The following is a 21,129-nucleotide window of genomic DNA, read 5'->3' as shown; positions in this document are numbered from 1 at the left end:
GATGATAGACAGGTATACAATCTGTGTACAGTACGTTCATGCACGGTTTCTTTTCCTCGTTTTGCGCTTTCGAGCTGCGCCTCCACGAGCGTACCCTCGTTCCTGACTTCCCTCGCGCGAAGAATCCGCGTCCTCGCGGATTGCGAGTGACAGCGGCGTGTGTACCCTTTTCACAGTAATTTACGTGATTAATAACGAGACGTCGCGTTGTCGCGCGTCGAACACGTCGAATAAATTTTCGCGGCGAGCGCAGTTCGAGCAGGGATGATAAATAGGCCCACGGATGCGCGGGTATACTCGGCTGGCGGCGTTCAATGAAATATTTGTACTCGGCGCGAGACGCCGTTGACAAGTCGACTCCGAGACTTAGCGACTATTGAGTCGTCCGCTCTTATTGATTTCTCAATGGATAATTAATAACGGGTCCGAAGTGAGGAGGCCGGCGGTCCCGTTCCGGTCAGATTGAAACATTGTAAAGTCGCACCTACGCGGATCACTCCCACCGACCTGACGCCTCGAATGACAGTGTCAGATCGATGGATCTGTAAACGCCGCGTCGGATTGTCTAGGATCCCGGGGCCTGGCCCGGATAATCATGGGAGCGCACAAGTCAGGATGAGTACGCGGTTTCGCGTCGAGCGTTAAGTGGTTGTCGAACATTTCCAAATAAAAGGGACCGGTCCGGTGATCGTGATCTCGAGTCAACGGCATCGGGATTCTTGCTCGAATTACACGCCATGGATCTTCATTATTCGTGCTCGTACCGCGTGATCAATCTGATAAAACTTGTTACATTTCTTTGAACAGAACACGTTCGACTTAATACATAAGCATTTCGTTACATAAATAGCTTTTTAATTAAAAACCATTAAGGAGAACTGATAAAGGGATTGCCCTGTTTTCTTAATGGTGTCTAACGAAGATTGAAGTATCAAGAAACTAATTTGCCGTAGAGTAGCCCTTGGAAAGCCGATACTCGATAGGGCGGATTGGACAGGGTAGAGAAAGGGAAAATCGTGGGAAAAAGGTTTCCGTTGTCGCGACAGAGGCCAGGGTAGAATCCGTTCGAGTCGCAGTTGAGAGGAAAAGGGCACAATTGCGTTTATTATCCTCCGTCACCCTGTCGCGCGTAGAATTTCTATGCATTTGCAAGTGACGACAAGGGAGATGCGCAGGGGGTTGGGATTTCTCGCGTGTCATCACCCGCCTGTGTTATGTATATGTATGGAGATGCGTTCCATCCATTGTCGAGCGAACGCCGTTCGATTTTCCGCCCTGGAAAGAAGCCCGCCCCGGTTTCTCGCCGCGAATTCATTTTAATCACGATCTCGCCAATTTGCTTGGATTCCATCTCTTTCAATTTTTTATATTAACATCGATTCGAGATTTAGAACAAATTTCTTATGCAAGATTTTTTAATTTGATGAAATATTTCAATCAAACTTGTTAGAAATTATCAGTGATATATTCTTGGTTAAATAAATGTCTAATAGTATAGGAGAGCCTATCAGTAGATGAACCGGCGAGGGGTCAAGCGAGAGGGTAATTTGGTCTTTTTAGAAAACGTATGGGTCGACCTTACATGGAATGTATCTAACCGAGCAGTCCGCGTGCCTCCAGTTCGAGATAAGGCAGCCTACGAATGGGCATTACCGTCACCAGAAACGAAAAGACTGACCCACAGTCCTGAGAGGAATTGACTCTCCTCTCTTTCTCACTTTTCTTTCCGGTCTCTGTTTCTCTGTCGACTTTACTTTCCTCCAACTTGGAGAAAGGGAGAAAGAACGACCAGCCAGTACCATCGTTGGCTACTTTGACAGCCACTCGACGGACGTAATGAGAGAGCCGGCTTGCATACTGAACAATCCTCAGGCGTCCATCGAGATTCTGATCTCGTGGTGTGTACATACAAACAATAACGTCGCCCGGCAGATCGTTCGTCATTTTCTGTCGTAAATCAGACTGCGCGTGCTTCCGTTGTAATGCTGACGAATGTCCTGCTGCGATAGTTGACTGCGAGAGCACTCGTGAAACTGGAAAATTCGAGTTCACCATTTACTCCTCCAGAATTGTATAGTAATCTAGTAACGAATTGTCGTTCACGACAAAAATTAGGTAATAGTATTGTAAATTTTATTCGGACGTCTCTCGATTCCTACTCTCTTTCTTTATTAAAAGGGTACATAAAAATCAATGAAAAAATGTTTGGTATCGATTGAACCTTTCTCACCTAACGACTCGATGATTCGACTCGGTCAATGGTTAGCATTCGCCGGACAGTCGTTTGGATGATTCGATGCATCATCTCCCCGGCACTCTTCTCCCCCTTCCCCGTGGCCATTTAGCTGGTTTCTTTCTAAGTTAACGAATAGAAAGAGAGAAAGAAAGAAGGGATACGAAGAGATCTTCCGATGACGATACCCAGCGCGACCCCAACCCTGCAGCCGTCCGGTTGCATCCCGTATGCAGCCGGCCTGCCAGTCATCCACGGGGGTTTAGTCACACTGGAATTTCGTTGGAGGATTTCTACCGGCCGTTGCTTCGACCCGATCGTCTTCTCTTGCCGGTGCGAGCACAGGCGCTTCGGAACGCGGTGAGCGACTAAATTCCTTGTCCCTCGCGTGGAATTCCGCCGAGTTCCACGCCGGATCCTCGCCGCCTCCGAGCGCCTCCGAGTCCGTCGATCGTGGTATTCGGGACTCGTTAGACCAAACTATTCCGTTTTGATGCGCGTCGCCATTGCCACGGAGGTGACCGAGGGGAAATGAAACGAGGGTTGTCCTCTCTCTGTTCGATTTACCCTTCGGCATTCGAGGATTCCGTCCATGATTAGGTTTCCAAGGGATTTTCGTATTATATTTGTTTTGACTTCGCATGTTCCTTCGATTACACAAATCCGTCGTTCGATAAACGCTTCTTTCGTCAAATCAAAGTAAATGATCCAATTTCTTTACATGTATTTAGCTTTTTTTATTATTTTATATGATAATCGTAAGTCAGTGAATAGAAATTGACTCAAGATTGAAGTTTCTATATAGAATCTCGATGCCTCCAATAGATAGATTCAGAAATCTGACCTTTGACACCAGCATCAATCTCGCAATTAGCACTGCAACAAAATGCCCTAACGCTGTCAGTGCAATAAGCAACGCTTCACCTCTGCTACAATGTGATTTTTATACGAACGTGACTGACATACGTATGCGAGTACACGCGACGTTTCCCTCTGAAAGTAAAGTTGCATTGCTATCAGGTACAAGAGCCGACGGTCTATGAAAATCGCGATCCTAACAAGGCAGCAATTAGCTATACGTTGATAAGTTAATATCGCGATTATTATTGGACGGGGAGTAGATCCAGCCATGCGCTGCTTTGTACGCTCGTTAATGGCAAGACCCTCGCGTCGTACAGCGGAACGCGGCCTGCTCGCGTTTTTACGGGCGGCGCGCGATGTCGTTTTAGCGAAACGTAATTACGCGGTTCTATCGGACAAGGGGAAGAATTTCCGTATCGCGGAGGAACGTTTAATGACGAGATCAGATTCCCTCTGGCTTCATTCGCGATGGTAATTTATGCCGAGTCCGGTGCCCCAGCCTTCGGCTCGCGCCCGCGTCGCTAAGACGCCCACGTTAACTTCGTTGCCTGTCTATCACTATTATCGCTAACGCAACGACCGTGAGAGGTGCACACTCGCGGCAGATTCCACGGATAACGCGGGGGAGGAGCCAAGGTTCTTCCCTTCCAGACGTTTGTAATTATTTTGCTGTTGAGCTGCGGAGCTCGTTTGTCCGTTTCCTCTCGTTCCGCGATCGCCGATTTGAATTTAAAAACCGTGAAACGGAGTTTATTCTGATGAGGGAATATAATAAAGCGCAGACTCTCATGGAATAACTAGCGCCTTTACTCGATTATTAATTAACTATCAGTACTACAGATAATGAACGTATTATACCAAAGCTGCTCAGGCTCTGCCCGTATGGACAAGATATCTCGTTACCGCGGGCATAAATTCACAATTTCGGAAACAAATAACATTCACAACAATTCGGCACTGATCGAGGCCCTCGCGGGCAACTTCGGCACACTTATTACTACTACTATTTTACGAATCTGAACCACGAGGGCTGGTCCCCCACTAATGAATGCCCGCGAGATTGCCCGCGAGCAACCGAGGCTGTCCTTGCCCGCCAGAGCCTATGCTGAGCAGCTCTGATTATATACAAATATTGTGATAGTCGTCTCTTGAAGCGACCGTGTTAGATATTTACATAAAGGTATTATCTACTTATTAAATACTGTAAATCATAGTTCCGATTATTCCGGCGCTAAGTGGTATACTTGTACTGAAATATCTGTCTCGGCTCACCTAATTTCACACGTCATCTTTCAAGCAACACTCGGCTGCTCCTCGTTCCCATCAGTTATCACTAAAACTCCTCAACGCCTAACGATCCAAGCAAACGTCAACTATCGCCACGATCGAAAGTTTATTAAATCATCAATACGATGAGTAGCGCATTGAATTCTGGCCTTGACAGGACTAATTTCTTAATTCCCATGAATAAACGGTGTCTGTCGTAATCACAGGAGTAGTTCATGATCAATTATTCGCTCCTTGATCCAAAAGAAGAAAGCTCGCGCGATAACATCTTCGGATAGGTATAAAATTTTGGATAGACGCGTGCACGGTTTGCAAGGGCGGGCTTAATGGGGCGCGGATACGCGTTCCTAGGGGTGTCGCATTCAACGTCGAGTGATCGATCACGGGTTATCCCGTCCTTAGTCCTGTTATAATGCAGCAGCACCCCGCGCTACGTGGCGTCTCCGCGTCAACCCACTGGGGAGGACGAGGAGATCGCGCGTGCGAGATGATAAATTCCTGAAAGGCATCAGTCACGGTGCAACGGGTCACCGTGTTTACCATGAATAAAATTTGTATCGCGATGCAGGGGCGACACCGTGACTCCGTTCACCGAGCATCTGCATAAGAAACGTGCGAAGCGACGAGCGGTTGACTTTTAGGAAGGGACTGCGTGCGCTTCGGAGATTATCGCCGGTCGCCTAATGCGATTGGGTGGCAATTGAACGCGAAATCTCCCGCAGAATGGCGTACGTCTCTTAATTGTCGGTTCAAAAGGATTTCTTCTAACCAATCGTTATTTTTATGTTCGCTTGAATGCACCGTAAAGAGTTTGACCATGATATATAATTATATTGATAATTAAGTCTGTAATTATAAGCGGTAATGGCACGAGATAAGAGGGATAAGACTGGTGATAATTAAAAACAAAATAAACTATTTCCCTCATAACCGTAAGATAATTGGATCAAGCAAACGACATCATATATAATTACAACGCAAGGTGGATAATTATTTCCTCGTTTATTGATAAGAGGAACACACGTGAATCGACGAACATGTTCGTCTACATATGTAAGTGCGTAAAACTATACTCGTTTCGAGTCACGTCTAAAGATAGCTTACAGAGATAGATAGTTTTTATCGTTTGGTCATTTTTAAAGTTTGGTACCATTGCTGGTAAAGCGTAGAAAAAGCAAACTGAGACAAGTTCATCGATCATTAGAAAAAGTCTCATAAAATCAGTAGTATTACAAACAATGACCTTCTTAATGTGTTAGATAATTGAATTCTTGGTCTTAATATGTTAGATAATTGAATTACATTCTCTGTAGCTAAAATTATTTTGATTCGTAGATCTATTAAGACTTTGTCTACTACCAGCAAGCAGGGTTTATACAAGTGTATTACTGAAATCACATGTATTCAAATACAGCGATTCATAAGTTCGTCACCAGCCTGAAGAACGAAATCTATTAGCACTGAACTATGGCTGTTAAACACAGATTGAAAAAAGAACCAGGGAACGTCTATTTGAAAAGACGCATCGACAAAAACCGGTGCCTTCTTGTTCCGGTTGTTCGCAGAATCGTCGTGTAAGGAACAAAAAGTAGAGTAAAACAAGAGAACTTACGTACACGACGTTTGCGATGTGGTAAAAAACTCGGGGGTCGTTCGAAACTCGAACGCAAGCATGAATGGTCAATGAAAAGGAAGCGTAAGGGAGCCCTAAGAAGTAAACGACACGGCTCGCTCTGGTTCTTGCGCTCGAGGCTACTTACGCCGAACCAAACGAAACCGTACTCCGTGTTTACTAACAGACCTTTTTTCTCACGAATCGTAGCGTGAAACCCCGCGACGATGGAACCGCTTGAATTCCAGTACATATGTACGTTCCATGCCGAGGCGGTTCTAAAGCCACGGCATGGATGCATCACATTTTCCCAAACCAAATTATAGAAATTTATTTTTTAGCAGTTTAATTTATAAAAAAAAAGAACATAAGTTAAGTACGTTTTTATTAATCCTGGAAAATAAATTTTTAACAGATTTTTCAATTAACACAGTTTGATCTGTGGATCAGAAATGAGGGATAGGTGGCGGGGTCGAGGTAGGCTAGGCGCTGCGCTTAGGAAAAAGAGTCGGGAATTTGGTAATTTGAGAGTGATAATCGGATCGGGTGTTAGGTTCGCGAGCGACTCCGACGACTCACGGCGGGGACGGGTCGTGTTCGAATCCTCCTGGCCTCGTTACCGAGGATCAGCTGTTTTTATCCGCCCTCAGCGAGCCTGTTCAACCCTCGGAAGAGCAGGAAAATTGGCGCAACGACGCCTCGCATCGTAACCGTTCCCATTGAACGGCTGCTAATTAGGTACGCGCGTAATTGCCGTAATGAGACGGAAGCAATCGCTACGGTCGTGGTTGGTTGATCGAATCTTCTACCTAAGACCACCTCTTCTTCCGCCCTTCGTTCCCTCTTCCGGTTCGGAGCTAATTGAATCGTATTTTAGTTTAATTTCTTCTTTTGAGTAGAAAATTTAAGTAGATACGAGGGCGCGCGGCTGTTTTGTTGCCGGTACGTAATATCGGTTTTAAGGCACGTTGGTACGATTCCAATTTTGCGAAATCAAACGCCGCACGCCTGCGTCAGATGCCAACGGCGGAAATTAGTGCTGAAAGTGTTTTAGAGTCGGCAGATAGCAGCTTTCTATGAGTCAAACGCATTAATATAAATTATCATAGTGAGCGTTGATATCAACTGTCCGTTACAAACGATCAAAACAAACTGTAATCGAGGACGGTATTGAAACGTGAATTACGTTCTAGTTCAACGAACCGTCGTCTCTTAAAGTACCATAATTCATTTTATTGTACTTAAAGTATATCGGGAACCGAAGTTTGGTTCCTCCGTGCTTTTTTTTTTTTCTCGCCGGTCGTTCCAAGTTTGTCCTATTCCTGCTTAACCAATTTGGCCGCGTTCCTCGTCTGTCCGAGGAAGCAAAAGAAAGGCCCTGCGATGAGGTTGCCTTTTCCCGTGGACTCGGGTTTTGGCTCGTTGCCGGCGGATCGAGCGAGAATCGCCTCGAATCCGTGGCTTAACACCGTTCCTATGTCTCCACGAGTTTCGACAACCCGCGACCAATCTCTGATCAACGTTAGATTATGATCAAGACGGAAATGAATGTTGAATGAGAATTTATTAAATACTGCAACCCTACATTTTAGTTATATTCCCTCGTTTATTAACACTAGATTGCCCAAGGAAGTAATTTTGACTGCTTTTGGGCAAATGTACAAATANTTTTGATTCATTGTAAATTCTTTTCTAATTTGAAGACTTTGTAAACGGCAGTAAATAAATAGCCGAATAAGATCAGAAAATTAACCGTTAAATAGCCGTGCGATTACATTTTACACAACCTACATACATATTTGTTTAATTAAGTTTTCCTATTGCCATAGGGGTATTGTAAAACAGGTTAACCAAATCATTTCTATTTTTAGGAAGAGATAATAGTATGTCGCGATAGAAAGCCGGATTATAAGTACAAAATGGTCCATTGGAAAAATTTGCGGTTACAGAACATGTATATTTATTTAATTAGGCTCTCGTACAGGCCGTAATATTAGTATTTAGAAAAGGTTAATTTATTTTCATCAACATATGCATAAAATTGCTTGTTCTATATAAAATGCAATTTTTTAGGGTCGTGATAAATCAGTCGTAATAAATCTTTAAAGTGTCGTAACAAATTAGTCTTGCTCTTCGATATATTCGAAAGTTTTGGTGAATCGGTACGCTCTCATCGGTATTCGAGAGCGTCTTTATTACCTCGTCATGTATAATTTTGCTAAGCCAATGCAAGCGGCTAGCGTAGCGCGAGGCGACTGCTGCCCATCTATGTATTAGCTACTTAAATCTAGGGAAAACGGGCCGTCAGCAGAACTCTGATACTAAGTTTCAGTCTTTCTAGTATTAATAAGAAATTCACTGAACGATTCGATGAACGAACCAAGAGTCGTCTTTTATAATTCACCGTCTACAAGTCACCATGAAAAGTCAGATGAAGGAGTTGCGGGATTAAAACAGGGCTGGGGGCGACGATCATTGGCAACGGGGTAAGGGCTCGGAGGAAGTCGAATAATTGGGATACACCGCGTTTCGTCAACGGCTTAACGGTATAGACATTGACATTGTTATGCCCCGGAAGTACAATAGAGGAGACAGTAGGGGTGTTTCGCAGAATTACGCAGGGACAGTGGACGATGTCGGGTTTAGGTCGCGGCGTGTCGGCCTATTGTATCAACGCTCTGCTATGTTGCATTACTACCCGGGACACTGTTCGGAAACGCCTTCCATCTTAATATAACTCGATTCCCGTGAAGTGTGCGCATTGCTCGTTTCGTTCGTGGTTATGTAACGATCGATCGATCCAGGTACTATGTATCTAAAATTCTAAATATTTAAGTGTTCGTCTATCAAAAAGTCTGTATAGAATCATACAATAAATCATTGGATCAAAATAGAAATCGATCAAATGGAAGAATATTGAAAATTTTAATGAGAAATGAGTAATTTTTAAAAAGGAACGTCTCAATGCTGAATTCATTAGTTGAAACATCTGAAAATAGTAAATTATAATTTCTTATCTGTACGATAATGTTAAAGAACTCAAACAATAATGTTTTTCGCATACATACGTAACATTTGATGCGCCTAATCATTAGAACTTGTGTACCTAATTTCGTTTAGATATATTCGTATAAAGCTACACATTTTTCAATACTTTCGAAAACTAATGGTTTCCCTTATCTATGCCTCACTTCCCCTAATGCGGCATTTAAATTGGTGACCTTCGCATTGTTTTAACCACATATTATACATATATGGAAATTGGACAGATAACAATTTTCAATTAAACTGACTGCTGTTAGTGTCAGCAAGCTTCGCCGATGAAAAGGAAAGAGCCACGAAATACTTGTAATTGTCTGGGAAAACGACACATATCGTTAATCGAACGTTTTAATGCTGGATGCAAACAATTTTTTACTTTTAGAGAAGAAACGAAGAACACGCCGTTTACTTCGAGTGCATTAAGAAAAACTAGATGGATCGAGAATGGTTTAATCATACGGTATATACATCATTCTTAATTAAATGACTATAATATTGAATTAAGTAAAGAAGTCTAAATAATAAGGATTGATGTTTAATGTGACAACACGTTGAAAGTGAGAGGCATGTGATTGATGCCCAATGCAATAACTGAGTAATTTTATATGTCGAACATATAAAAAGAATACTTTTTTATAATATCCACCACGTGATGCAGATTTGTTTTTAATACCAGGAACTCTCTGTGGATTGTAATTAGAGAGAGACATGTGAATAAGATAGTTTTAATCGAGGAGTCGAATCGACTAGTTTGGTAAACTCGACGAGAGGATCGATTTCCGTGGTTTTCCCGTGGAACATGAGCCGTGGCTTCGGCGTTACGTAAGAATCGATCATCTTTGGGTGGGTATTACTACTATCCGGAGTTTAATGGCTCGTGGCTGTTTACTCCGCGAGAGGGGGTGAAGCCGAAATCGCGTCGGCGGCTGAATCCCTCGTTACTATCGACAAGCTCGGTTCCATCTCGCAGTGTGATTTATTGCGAAATAACAGGCTCGAAGTGTCCCGTGCCAGGTAAAGCCCTGACAATGTCCGAAACACCTACGAATTAACTGGATAAATGATGTTCCGCCCAATGATTGTGCGATTATCATCGCACCATAATTGCTAGAAAAGGTACCAAATTGCGGTTACTAGACATCTAGAAGATTTATTAATATATGTCAGTTAATAATTATTTAACTATCGAAACAGTATGTGATAAAATTTCTTGTTTCCGTTATACCTGGTTAAAGCACGTTTGCCGCGACGGAATTTAATAGGAGAAAATTTAGAATATAAACGAGCGCCGCGGCAAATAGGATTATTATACTCTGTGACTTAATAATAATTAGCATCGGGCTCGGTACCCGCGAAAAGCGTCGCGTAAAGTATTACTTGTTTATGCCGGCGAAGGAATTAAGATCGTTTAACCGGTGTCTTTTGTGAGGGCGGCGTTATAAATCGTGAAACGCGCGCGCGGCTCGTTGCCCGGTTAAATGAATAGTCGTTCTCACTCCCCCAGTCCTGAAACGTGTAATTATCCTATTTTCATCGGGAACCCTACTCGTTTAGATATAATGAAGTATGCCGCGGTCTGATATTTCAGAATCAATCCAATCACCTGTTATTTATAGCCGTTCACTTCCTCCGTACGCTGTTTGTTTTACTCGGCATCGATCCTGCGTCATCGTGCGGCAACGGGTAAGTGAAAGAAACGCGCGCGCGAGGCGTATACGCGTTATCTATGGAAAACGTGTGTAATCGGTCGACCGCGAAACGGTGAATAATGCGGGGTAAAAGTGAACAGGTTTCGGTAAAACGATGGGTCAGTTTTTGCCCGCCGGTTTATTAATGCAACGGATGATCGTTCTTCGCTTCGTTAAAACGTAATCACGTTCAATTATCCGAACAAAGTGTCCGCCATTTCGGTCGGATAATCGAGGTCGCGCTGTAATTTGAATAAACCACCGCGCGAAAAATCCGCCGATGCGTATCGCGGGCAAAAACGAAACGTTAACCTGCCGCTTTCATCGTCGCGTTAAAAACAATATATATCGCGTGTGTATATACTTCGGTACACAAAACGACACGCTATATCCGCGCCGTTAACGACTCTACCTCAACTTCAAACACGCATTTTTCAATTTAAATCTGATTGATCGGTCGACGGTCTATCGAAATTCTTGCTTTACACTTAGCGATGTAATTTCGTATCTATTAATTATTATCGGTGGAGAAATTAAAGCGTGGAAAGTTAAACCGAGCCGCTTCGTTAGGAATCCCGCGTCGGGGATTCGCAAAAAGAAGTATCGCGCGGACATGGAACAAGAGTTAAAAAAAGTGGGAGGAAAGTATACGCAAGAGTCCGAGATGAAAGGGGGTGAAGAGGAGAAGAGAAGCGAGCTCGATGCCCGGGGCCGAGGATTAAGCGCGAGAGCACCGATGTCTGGCCCGTCCTTTAATCCGACCAAATATTAACCAGATTCGCGACCCTGCTCCTTTCACATTTCGCCGGGTGACGGCATTCTTCGGCCCACTCAGGCCAAAGAAGAGCATCAATTCTTTAAAGTGAAGAGAGCATGAGAAAAAAGAATAGCGAGATTTCGTTTGGACGAAGAAGAAACCGAATGATTCTGATGACACAGTTCAATAAAAAAGAACTTTCATTTCTTCAACGTCCACTACGTGGGTCTTACAGAGTCTCTCATACGAAAATCAAATCCGGAAGCAGGATTGCTCTGTTAGGTTCTAATTTCTGAAAAATAGCAATTTTTATAAAATTTGAATATAAAAGAAGTAATGTACTATGAATTACTTTAATCTTATAAGACTGTCGTACCAGACAGGAATTTTCAAACATTGCAAGAAGTACAGAATAGTACTGAAAAGTGCGTTTTAAAAAATGGCCGAATTAATTTGTACATTTAATACTTAACGTACGAACAAACGATTGGGTGTGTTCATCGTGGAAGTGTGTAAACTTGATACCGAGGATTAACTTGTTTTGAAGTGATATACAATAAAGTTCCACTGGAACCGTGAGTAATGAGAAGAAAGTTGAGGATCGAAGTAAGAAAGAGAGGAAGAGGATGCACGTCGATTGACGGCATTATGCGAACGAGAATTACGTGTGTGCGGGCGTTCGCGAGCGTAACGGTGGCACAAGGGGGTGAAAGTGTGCGCCGCGGGATGAGAGAGAGTCATAAAATCGAGCGAAGTGAACGCCAGGAGGGAGACACTGAGTGATGTCGGTGACAGCCGCCTCTCTGCCCTCCACCTCCGCCGTCTCCTGTCGCTATTACTCACCCAACGCCGAATACCATTCAAAGTTCGAAACCGCACGTTCGCGACCCAATTCCTGCGTGGAGTCAGCTGTTCGTTTGGTTCATTCAAAGCACGATCGACCGCCGCCGCCGCCGCCGCCGGCTGGCCGCGTTCCGCTATCAGACGCGTTGAATTAATAACCAGAAAAATAACACACGCCAAAAAGGAGAAAAACGAACGGGTAGGGAAAAAAGATAGGTAAAGAACGATGGAACGAAACAGCGATGTTTACCGCGCGCGAAACTCGAGTGCCTTTCACCCCTGGGCCTCGTGCCGCGACACCCCTTCAGCCCTAGCGATGAAATATAGCAGCCAGTCGAAAATGACAGCGTCGATACTGTCCCCTTCCACTACCCGTTCCGCAGTCGACTCGCTTGAGCCCGTTCGACGACCAAAGACGGGCCAACGGACTATCCGACGGCCGGCATTTACCCGGGCCTCTCGTTATTTGTCAGGATCATCGGCCACGTTATTTAAGACGGCTAGCAAGAGCGACGAATTCCTTGCCAACAGCGTCCCTATCCTCGGGGCTATTCTACATGAGCACTATTTCTGGCCCGATATACGCGCCTCTCGTCTCTTTGGCAGGGTCCAGAAATTTTCTGCGTTCGATTCTTAACGCGAGCAATTTCCGAAATCGCCAGTAAATCTTTGAATCCTCAGTGAAAATTCGGAAAGTACCATAGGATCGATGAGTCCTTCATTCAATTTCATCATATAATATAATTTGTAGTCTGCCACTTACGAATGGACTAAGAAGTCAATTCCGTTTGTACCAAAGGAATATAAATAACACACTTGTCTGACGTTCCACAAACACAGCTATTTAAAACAATATCCGCGCGGCACGATTCTACCGAAGCGGGAACTTGAACGCATATGAGGCCCTAGATGGAAAGTTCTCGATCTCCTTTCTAAGTATGAAGAAACGTACGGAAGGAACGGTGCATTCTTGTACTGGTAGACGATGACGACGCCGTCCTCGGGTCTCGTCGTCGTCATCATCGTCGCCGCCGTCGCCGTCGTCGTCGTCGTCGTCGTCGTCGTCGTCGTCCGTCGGCGGTCTCGTTGGTAGTGGTGTAGCGATGGCGGAGAATCCCGTGGTTCGGAGTCTCGCCGTTTTAGCGCTTCGATCGTTGGACAGAAGTGGGGACGAGGGCGTGATCAGGGTGCACATTGGCCGGGGCCGGTGGGTGCGGCTTGCTTTACTCCCACTCTTTTACGTAGCGCGGCGCTGATTGACAGTTGGCGAACGACTGCGGACGGCGCAGGATCTAAAACCGCGCTAGGCGCTGCTCTCCACGCTCGCTCGCTCCGCTCTTCTCTTACCCGTGGAGAATCGCTACTCTACTACTACGGCCCGGTCGCTTTTTCGTGGGGGAAGAACTCGAAACACGCATATTCCCCGTGGTGGCCTACCGCGTTTGCCCGCGCGCAACATACACACCCGGCCGGACCGTTTCCACCTTCTGCCCGCCGGAGTTACGAGCGGCACACGCAGTAGTAGTTACGGTTGCGGGAGGAGGGCCGTGGACAGCTCTCTCGCGCGTCACCTCTTCTCTCACTCCTCTGCGTGACCGGTTCGGTCCGTTCAGTAATCGCCGCGAGGAGGAACGCGCTTCTTCTTCCGTCGCGCGGGTTTCGTTTACAACGCGTATCGCTTCGTTTTCGCGTGGAGCATCGCTACCGTAGTTTCGGATCGCGGACCACCTGTCCCTCCCCCCTCGGTGTGTGTTTATTCCGTCGTGTGCATCGCTCGAGGAGATTCAGAGTAAAAAAAAAAAAATTGGATCGCGGGAAACTCGTTGCAGCACCGTGTCGCGGGGATTCGACGAGGATCGGGTCGACGGTCATACCTCGGATTTAATCGGCAGTGAACTGTTATCACTCACCTGTGCAGCTAATAATACGTATTTCTACTTGGTGTTGAACGAGAGCCATCCCGTCGTACGTACCTTGTAATTCGCGCGCGATTCGATGCATCGACGGTTTGACTTCGCGCCAATACCCATCGGCCGATGTATACTTATGTGTCTCGGCAGTGACGCCTGTGCATTTCTATGCGTGTCGTTTCGTCTGTGCAAACGTCAGTGCAATCGATCGCTGGTATTTTACCAATTACAAAATCGTGCCCGTACCTGAAGAGTGGACAGCAGCAGCAGAGAGAGAGTATACGTGACAACTTAACGATTGTGTGACAACCGCGTCGGTTCGTGGTCGCGAGTATATTCCGGCCGAGTAAATAATCAAGTAACCCTTCCGAGATTCGCACCGTTCGGACGATCTCCGACAAGCAAAACTATACCGAAACATTCATATATCATTTTCCAAGGACACACGCGACAAAATCGGTGCAGCGAGGGAGACGTTGGCAATCGTTCACGCATAAAGAAAATAACACGTGCTCCGGAGCGCAGAGAAATACTGCGTATAATGTCGCGATACTGACAACACTGCGAGGTGGCAAGTGTCTCTGGGCAGCGGAACTACCGGCGGTGTCTGACCGCGACGATGAAGAAGCACGTGTGTCCGGCAGCAGCCGTGGTCCTCCAGCAGCGTTCAAACGCGCGCGTCGAGCTCTGCTGACGACGCTCGTTCCGATTTCTCGCAGACGCGTAGCGCGTCTCGTGTCGCCGGTCAACTCGGATCCGGGGATCGTCGCGGCCCGACGGGAGCCAGCGCGGCTACTACGTTCAGTTTCGAGGGTCTGCGGGCCGTCGGCTGCGGCCGCCGAATCGTAAGGGAAGAGAGGAACTCGTGAAGAAGAACGCTTGTCCGGTGGCAGCACTGTGCGCTCGTTTCCGTTCTTACGGTTTTCTTCTCAGTGCGTATCAATCCGTATATTTGTAAGTGCGCCGGAACCGATCGCCGTGCGAAGGCGAGTCGAAAAGTGGAAACCAGTGTGTGTGAAGTGTTCGAGGTTACTTGCGTATACTGTGGGAAAATACAGCCGCTACGGTGGCTCAGCACGCAGAGTTCCCCGGCGCGGCCAGGGCGTTCATGGCGCAGCCAAGGGTACGTCGACTCCACCAACGCTTTTTACAAAATTATCGTTCCCTCGTGGTCAACCGTTAACGATGTTCCACAGTGTTGCATTATTTATAACCGTGCGTGCAGTACGCGTCGTTTAGTTAATCGCGGCACGCGTGAATCTGCAGTCCTCTCGTCTTCGTCGGTGGGTGCAACGCATTTCGTGTTTCACGGTTCGGGGTATATAGAAATTGGACGGCAGTGTGAAACTTATATTTCAAATTGTTCCGAGCGATAGCTCCAGTTACCTGGTAGGAAACGTGACAGTGTGTCGGTCGTGGAATCTCATGAAAGTGGCTCGTAGATAGGGTTAAATCGAGTTCGAAACTGGGAACAGGAGGCCGGCTGTTTGAACGTGTCGCGTTGTAGTGGTAGGATACGCTCGGTTCGCTGGCCAAACGATTCGTACACGCTTCGGCCGACTTGAACGAGGCCTCGAAAGGACTTTGTTGTTTAGCACCAGCTTCGCTGTAATTGAGCAACTTCGATACCTGCAGTGTTGTAGGGTTCGAACAAATTCGAAGCAGTTAGGGGTGTCGTTCAGAAGTCACTCATAAGCATGTAATTCTATCTTCTACGGAAGCCTAAAGAAATTCTATAATCCAATAAGTAAGCAATAAATAATACAGAGAAGTTTTAGTACCTGCCTAGATTTAAAATTTTAGTATCTACCTAGATTGTTGTATTGTGTTCTTTTTGTAGTATAACGAGGTGTCGGAATTTTGTGTTAGAAATTTAGACTTTAAATCAATCGTATTAAAATATTCGATTTAAAGAGTTATTTAGATTTCAATCTGGAGGTTTTCATATTTTGTGTTATTTTTCAAATGTAATACCAAAAACTAGGAATACATTGAAATCGTGGGTTTTCTTAACATAGACAACAGACAGGCAAGAGTGATCAGTGATACGGTATTCTCTAAATCTCCGTCAGGAATATTCAAAAAAAATCAGTTCGATCTACTAAAAAACATGGAAAAGTGAAACTAAAGGAAATGTGTTTCTTGAGTAAAACGGGTCGCGTGCGTGTGCAGTGTCTGAAGTTCCGTAACGAGTAGAAACTCTGTCGAGGTGGACAATCCGAAATTATTATTTTACTCAAAATCGGATGCCCAATATCGGACCGACACGCGAGATTGCAATTTAGTGGACGTCCATAGTTGAAGAAATTGATTCGTGATTCTCGTCTTAGAGCTGAATTTCGATCATATAAAGATCATTTGAATCCAGTATTCACCCTGGAAACGTGTCCGTCGCTGTTTTCGTTCGGATCGTCTCGAAACTCCGACTCGCGTGCGGCCATTCGCTGCCCGTCGGACGCGAAACGATGTCCACTCTCGACGAGATCTGCTCCAATCTTCTCATCTCGAGTTTTATAGTTATTCTTGTGGGAAATCAGTGCTTCTCTGCTGTTCAAAATAAACGTTACTTTGATAGTGAATTTGATTTTTAGTGGAACTCGATAGAAACTATTTTGGCATAGTGCGCCCCGATATTCTTCTCTCAAATCTGAGGTTTGCCTGAAAACTATTGTTCTGAGTAAATGTGTTTTCAACGGTGATACAAATTTAGTTGACAAGTAGTGGAAGTAATTTCGGTGCATAATTTCGAAGACAGTTATTACCAATTCGTGTAATAAGTTCTTATCTTCGTGTCTGGAAACAATATGAGTCGAAAGATATTTTAGTAAACAACTATTTGCGAGTCGAGTCAACTTACACTTGACACATATAACAACGGACGAACATTGTTCTGTTCAAAGTAGTTCTAAACGTTGATAAAAAATTTGTTTGTCGGTGTCTGGCGTTAGAATTTCATGCGCGTGTAGTGCTAACTGTTTTAAAGGGTTAATCGGTCAGGTTTTCTGTGACATTTGTTGAATTCCAGCGACGCGCACGGTTTTATCGGGCAGATCCAAGTGAAAACGGTATCGGCGCCGATAAAGAGCTTTACGAGATCACCGATAAGCGACGATTGCTCGCGTGCCGGTCGATTTTCAAGTGACGGAGCCCACCTCTCGTTTGACTCCTATCCGACGCGACGGCCTCTTCTCCGCTTGTCGATCTCGGCTTGTATCTCGACAAAAAGCTTCCGTTCAGTTTTCGACAGACTCGCGACAGACTTCGGCCCCTTTATTGACACGGAGACTTCTCGTTCATCGACTTTAATCGATAATTTCCCCCAATTCCTCGAGAAATTCGATTATCTTTGATGCGACTCCGAATTCTCCCGTGAAATGTCAAAATATTGTGCAAGTTTAATATTGGAATTCCGGGAATAATTGTTATTCAACTAATGATTCTCCTGTTCTACAAAAACAATTGTAAAAAGTCTTTGAATAATAGAAGTTCAATTTTTAATTTACATTTTTACGAGTGACTTCTTGCCTGAGAGAATTATTTAAATTCAATATGTCTAATGAAATAATAATTTCTATACAGTGTGTGTGATCTCCACGAGCTTTTAAAAAATGTATTGCTTAATACTTTAGTCAAACTGAATAGCGGGATCGATTGAAAAATTTCATTGCAGTAATGGAACAATAATTTCGAGGCAACGATCAAACGCTCCTCGATTCGTTCTCCGTTTTGTGTAAAGCGCTTGTCATAAAGAATTCGTGACATGGTTTAATAATGGATTACGTTTCGACCAGTCATGCTTGAAAATTTAAGCAGCGGCGGCTTGCCTCGAATGCGTAATTCGAAATTCGAACATAGTTGATTGGGTTTGAACGATTTCGTGAAATAGGCGAGTAAATTCTGCGAACGCGAAACGGGCGAAGTTGCCTTTTCCGTCGAGCACGAGTGAAACGTTTGTTAATATTGCAACCGGTACCTTGAGGCGGTTCGATTAGTCGTAAGTTATTTAGAAAAATTGTTTGACCGAAATTCATTCTATATTTGAAAAGCTACATTTACATAACACATGTAAGGAATCTTGAATTATGTATCTTATTGATTAATTCCGCGGTTAAATTCATTCATTTTTAACGAGGATATCAAAACCGCGAGTACGTAATTCTTCATTATTAATTTAATATTATTTCGTAATGCATTGGGTTTCTAAAAACGGTGACATAAAAGTTCTCTTGTGTCACATTCTGTTTCCTGTACTTATTTACCTGAAAAAAATCATTCTTTGGGACACGTTCTGCACCATTTTGGCCATCACTGACCGCTACCACTAACTTTAATTAAGTCGTAGACACCGCTTGTCACTTGTATCCGTCAATCATCGACCCTGATCAATGCCTGAAAAGAACTGTTCCAACGTCTAGGCTACTCTCTAACTTTACCGCGTAATGTACTGGAAGAACTACTAAACCAGAATTAAAAAATCAATTTCAATATCTTCTTTGATAGCATATATATAAAGCTAAACACATTAATCATGTGTACTTTATTTTAGATTATTAGAGATTAGATAGAGAATTGTACTTTACTTTAGACAAACATATAACTTGCTAAGTAGGTATGCAGTTCCATCAATTCTGGAATGCATTTTAGATTAATTTTCAATCGATAGGACCTGCGAAACCCGTTCGTGTTCATTCTTTCGGGTCAGATGGAAGAAGCTGGAATTTGAGAAAGAATTTGAGATGAGTTTTCCCCGTCCGCGCATTGTCGAATCGAAGTTGCCAGGATTAAAAATTCCAGAGTTCGGTGAATGGCGCGAGATTTTTGTCCGCGTCGCGTCGCCTGGCGGCGTACGAGCCATGATTATGTATTTATGGGTATCCATCAATCACTTTCGCTCTTCTGATCGTGGACGTATCGGCCTTTAGCCTATGGATTCAAGTGGTATCGATTTCTCGCGCGTTTCATGGCTTACCTTAAATGAGCCGAGTTTTTTCTCCTTTCAATTCGTCAGGTGCAACCTTTCGGATACACGGTCAGATATAATGCGTCGGTCGAAAAAGAAATGTCCGTCTTCGGAATTTTTGTGGTGAAACGTCAAATTAGATTCCATCAAGTATTAAATTCAAAGTGTTTTGCATTTACTCGAACCCAAAAATTTGGTTGACTAAAAATTACGAGTAATGCATTTGAGATGTACAATCATAAATTGGAAAGTAGTCAACGTGTGGAAGATTTAATTGTTTTTATAATCAAAGGAACATGATACGTGTTTTATTCTTAATTTCAATGTCTGCCGTGACGTCAACTGATCGGGTTAAAGATTCTGGTTATTTCCGAATATTCGTCTCCGGTCGCGCTCTTCTTTTTTCCTCCGTAAAAAAAGGAACGCTGTTTCGTAACGGACGTTTCGAGCAATCAGAGATGCATTCCCTGAAACTGTTCTAAGTATAGATAATGAGTCTTGTTCCAAATTCCAAATAACTTTCAACAAGAATCTGAAACGATGATGAGACTCCGTCGAGGCTCGTTCAAGGCAAGAACTGCTTTCGATCTACGGTTTCCCCAATTTATTTGACTCATTGGTGCCTCGAGGTCCTCCAATTATTTCCAGCAGCCCCTGCGGAGGTCGTTTCAATCTAAGTCCGGCGAAATTCGTCGACTCGTCGCCTCTGCGCGCCTCGAAATCGACGAGCTCGTCGAAAAGGAGTGTATTTACGACAACGCCGGGTCCGTTGCACGATGCGCTCTCGAGATAGGCGAGGGCACATGGCGCTGCGTCCCGCTGCATGCTTGTACGTCGCAATGTTTTCCAAATGTCGACATCAATCAGAAAGTAACGAACAGTCGCCGGTCCCTGTCTCTCACTCTCTTTTCTCTCCTGCGGCTTCTTTCTCCGTACTGGAATCCCAGCCATGTTTCTGCGGACCGTGTCCCTTTAAGCTCCATTCACACATACGCACTCACATACTGATTTCTGCCCGTATAAATTTCCCCGAGACCGTCGCTCGATTAATAATCGATTTACCCGTGGAACGTGGTATCGAGTCGAACAAATTACCCGGATGACCGGCTCCTGAAATTTGTCGTACCGCGACACTTCAGAAAATTAGATCAACTGTTGCCCTTAGATATTTATAGATTTTCCGAAATCAAAAATGTAATAAGTACGGAAACAGGAGTGTCACCATCGTGGATCGCGAATGTTTCCAAATATCTATTTTACATTACATCTCGTCGCATTAACGTCCGTGAGAAGTTTATACAAGCATTACAACTAAGCCTGTAAGCTCGGTCGTGTCGACGACCCGCCAGAATAGCCAGCGTTAATATAGGACACCCAGCATTTCGTACATCCACTTTTCAATGAAAGTTTCATTCTTTAAACTGCAACTGTATATGAAACATTTTAGTTATTCAATGATTATAAAAAAAGAGGGTTCGGTTATTGGTGTTTACCTTTCCGGCGCGAGAAATCCATCGGAGACTGCTCGTTGATCACCGTAGGGCCCGGTCTCTTCGATCCTGACCCGTCTCATAGATTTTCACCGATTTATACATCTGGCGAGACGCGATCTTGCCAGTCTTGTATTGATCGCGAAAACCAAGGAGGTACTTACCTACACTTCTTCCGCGTCGCCTGATTTATATCGTGCCGTTTAAGCACACTTGCCTTGACCTGCCCTGCGGCTTGTAAATTAACCGTCTACGAATCCTCGAACCACCGCCATCGACAAGCCCAACGCGACGTCTAATCTTGAATTCAAACGATTGCAAATTTGTTGGAGCATTTCGGTGTTCTTTATAAAAAAAGTTGGCCGATATCAGTCTCTTTTTTATTCCTAAATGGAAGTTTCCTATGAGAATAGAGATATATTCTTTTTAGGAATATTTATTTTACG

At 44.4% G+C, this 21,129-nt stretch overlaps 1 protein-coding gene across 5 annotated transcripts in view; it reads left to right on the top strand.

Annotated features, from left to right (window-relative positions):
- The window catches only part of hth (Meis homeobox homothorax), a 427,894-nt gene that overhangs the window by 28,624 nt on the left and 378,141 nt on the right, over window positions 1–21,129 (top strand). For 3 of the 5 annotated variants that reach the window (XM_018024365.2, XM_018024364.2, XM_026813409.1), the window contains exon 1: window positions 13,598–15,356. The exons of the other annotated variants lie outside the window; for them this stretch is intronic. In XM_018024365.2, the coding sequence (XP_017879854.1) occupies window positions 15,342–15,356 (15 nt within the window). In that variant the 5' untranslated portion in view covers window positions 13,598–15,341. Of the gene's footprint in view, window positions 1–13,597; window positions 15,357–21,129 lie in introns of those variants that run through there. 5 annotated transcript variants of the gene reach the window in all.

The sequence above is a fragment of the Ceratina calcarata genome, unplaced genomic scaffold, assembly GCF_001652005.2.
Source record: "Ceratina calcarata isolate Rehan_Ccalc_2016 unplaced genomic scaffold, ASM165200v1 scaffold329.2, whole genome shotgun sequence".
Lineage (NCBI taxonomy): Eukaryota > Metazoa > Arthropoda > Insecta > Hymenoptera > Apidae > Ceratina > Ceratina calcarata.
The sequence above is the reverse complement of the archived record's forward strand: the minus strand, read 5'-3'. Positions and strand labels throughout refer to the sequence as shown.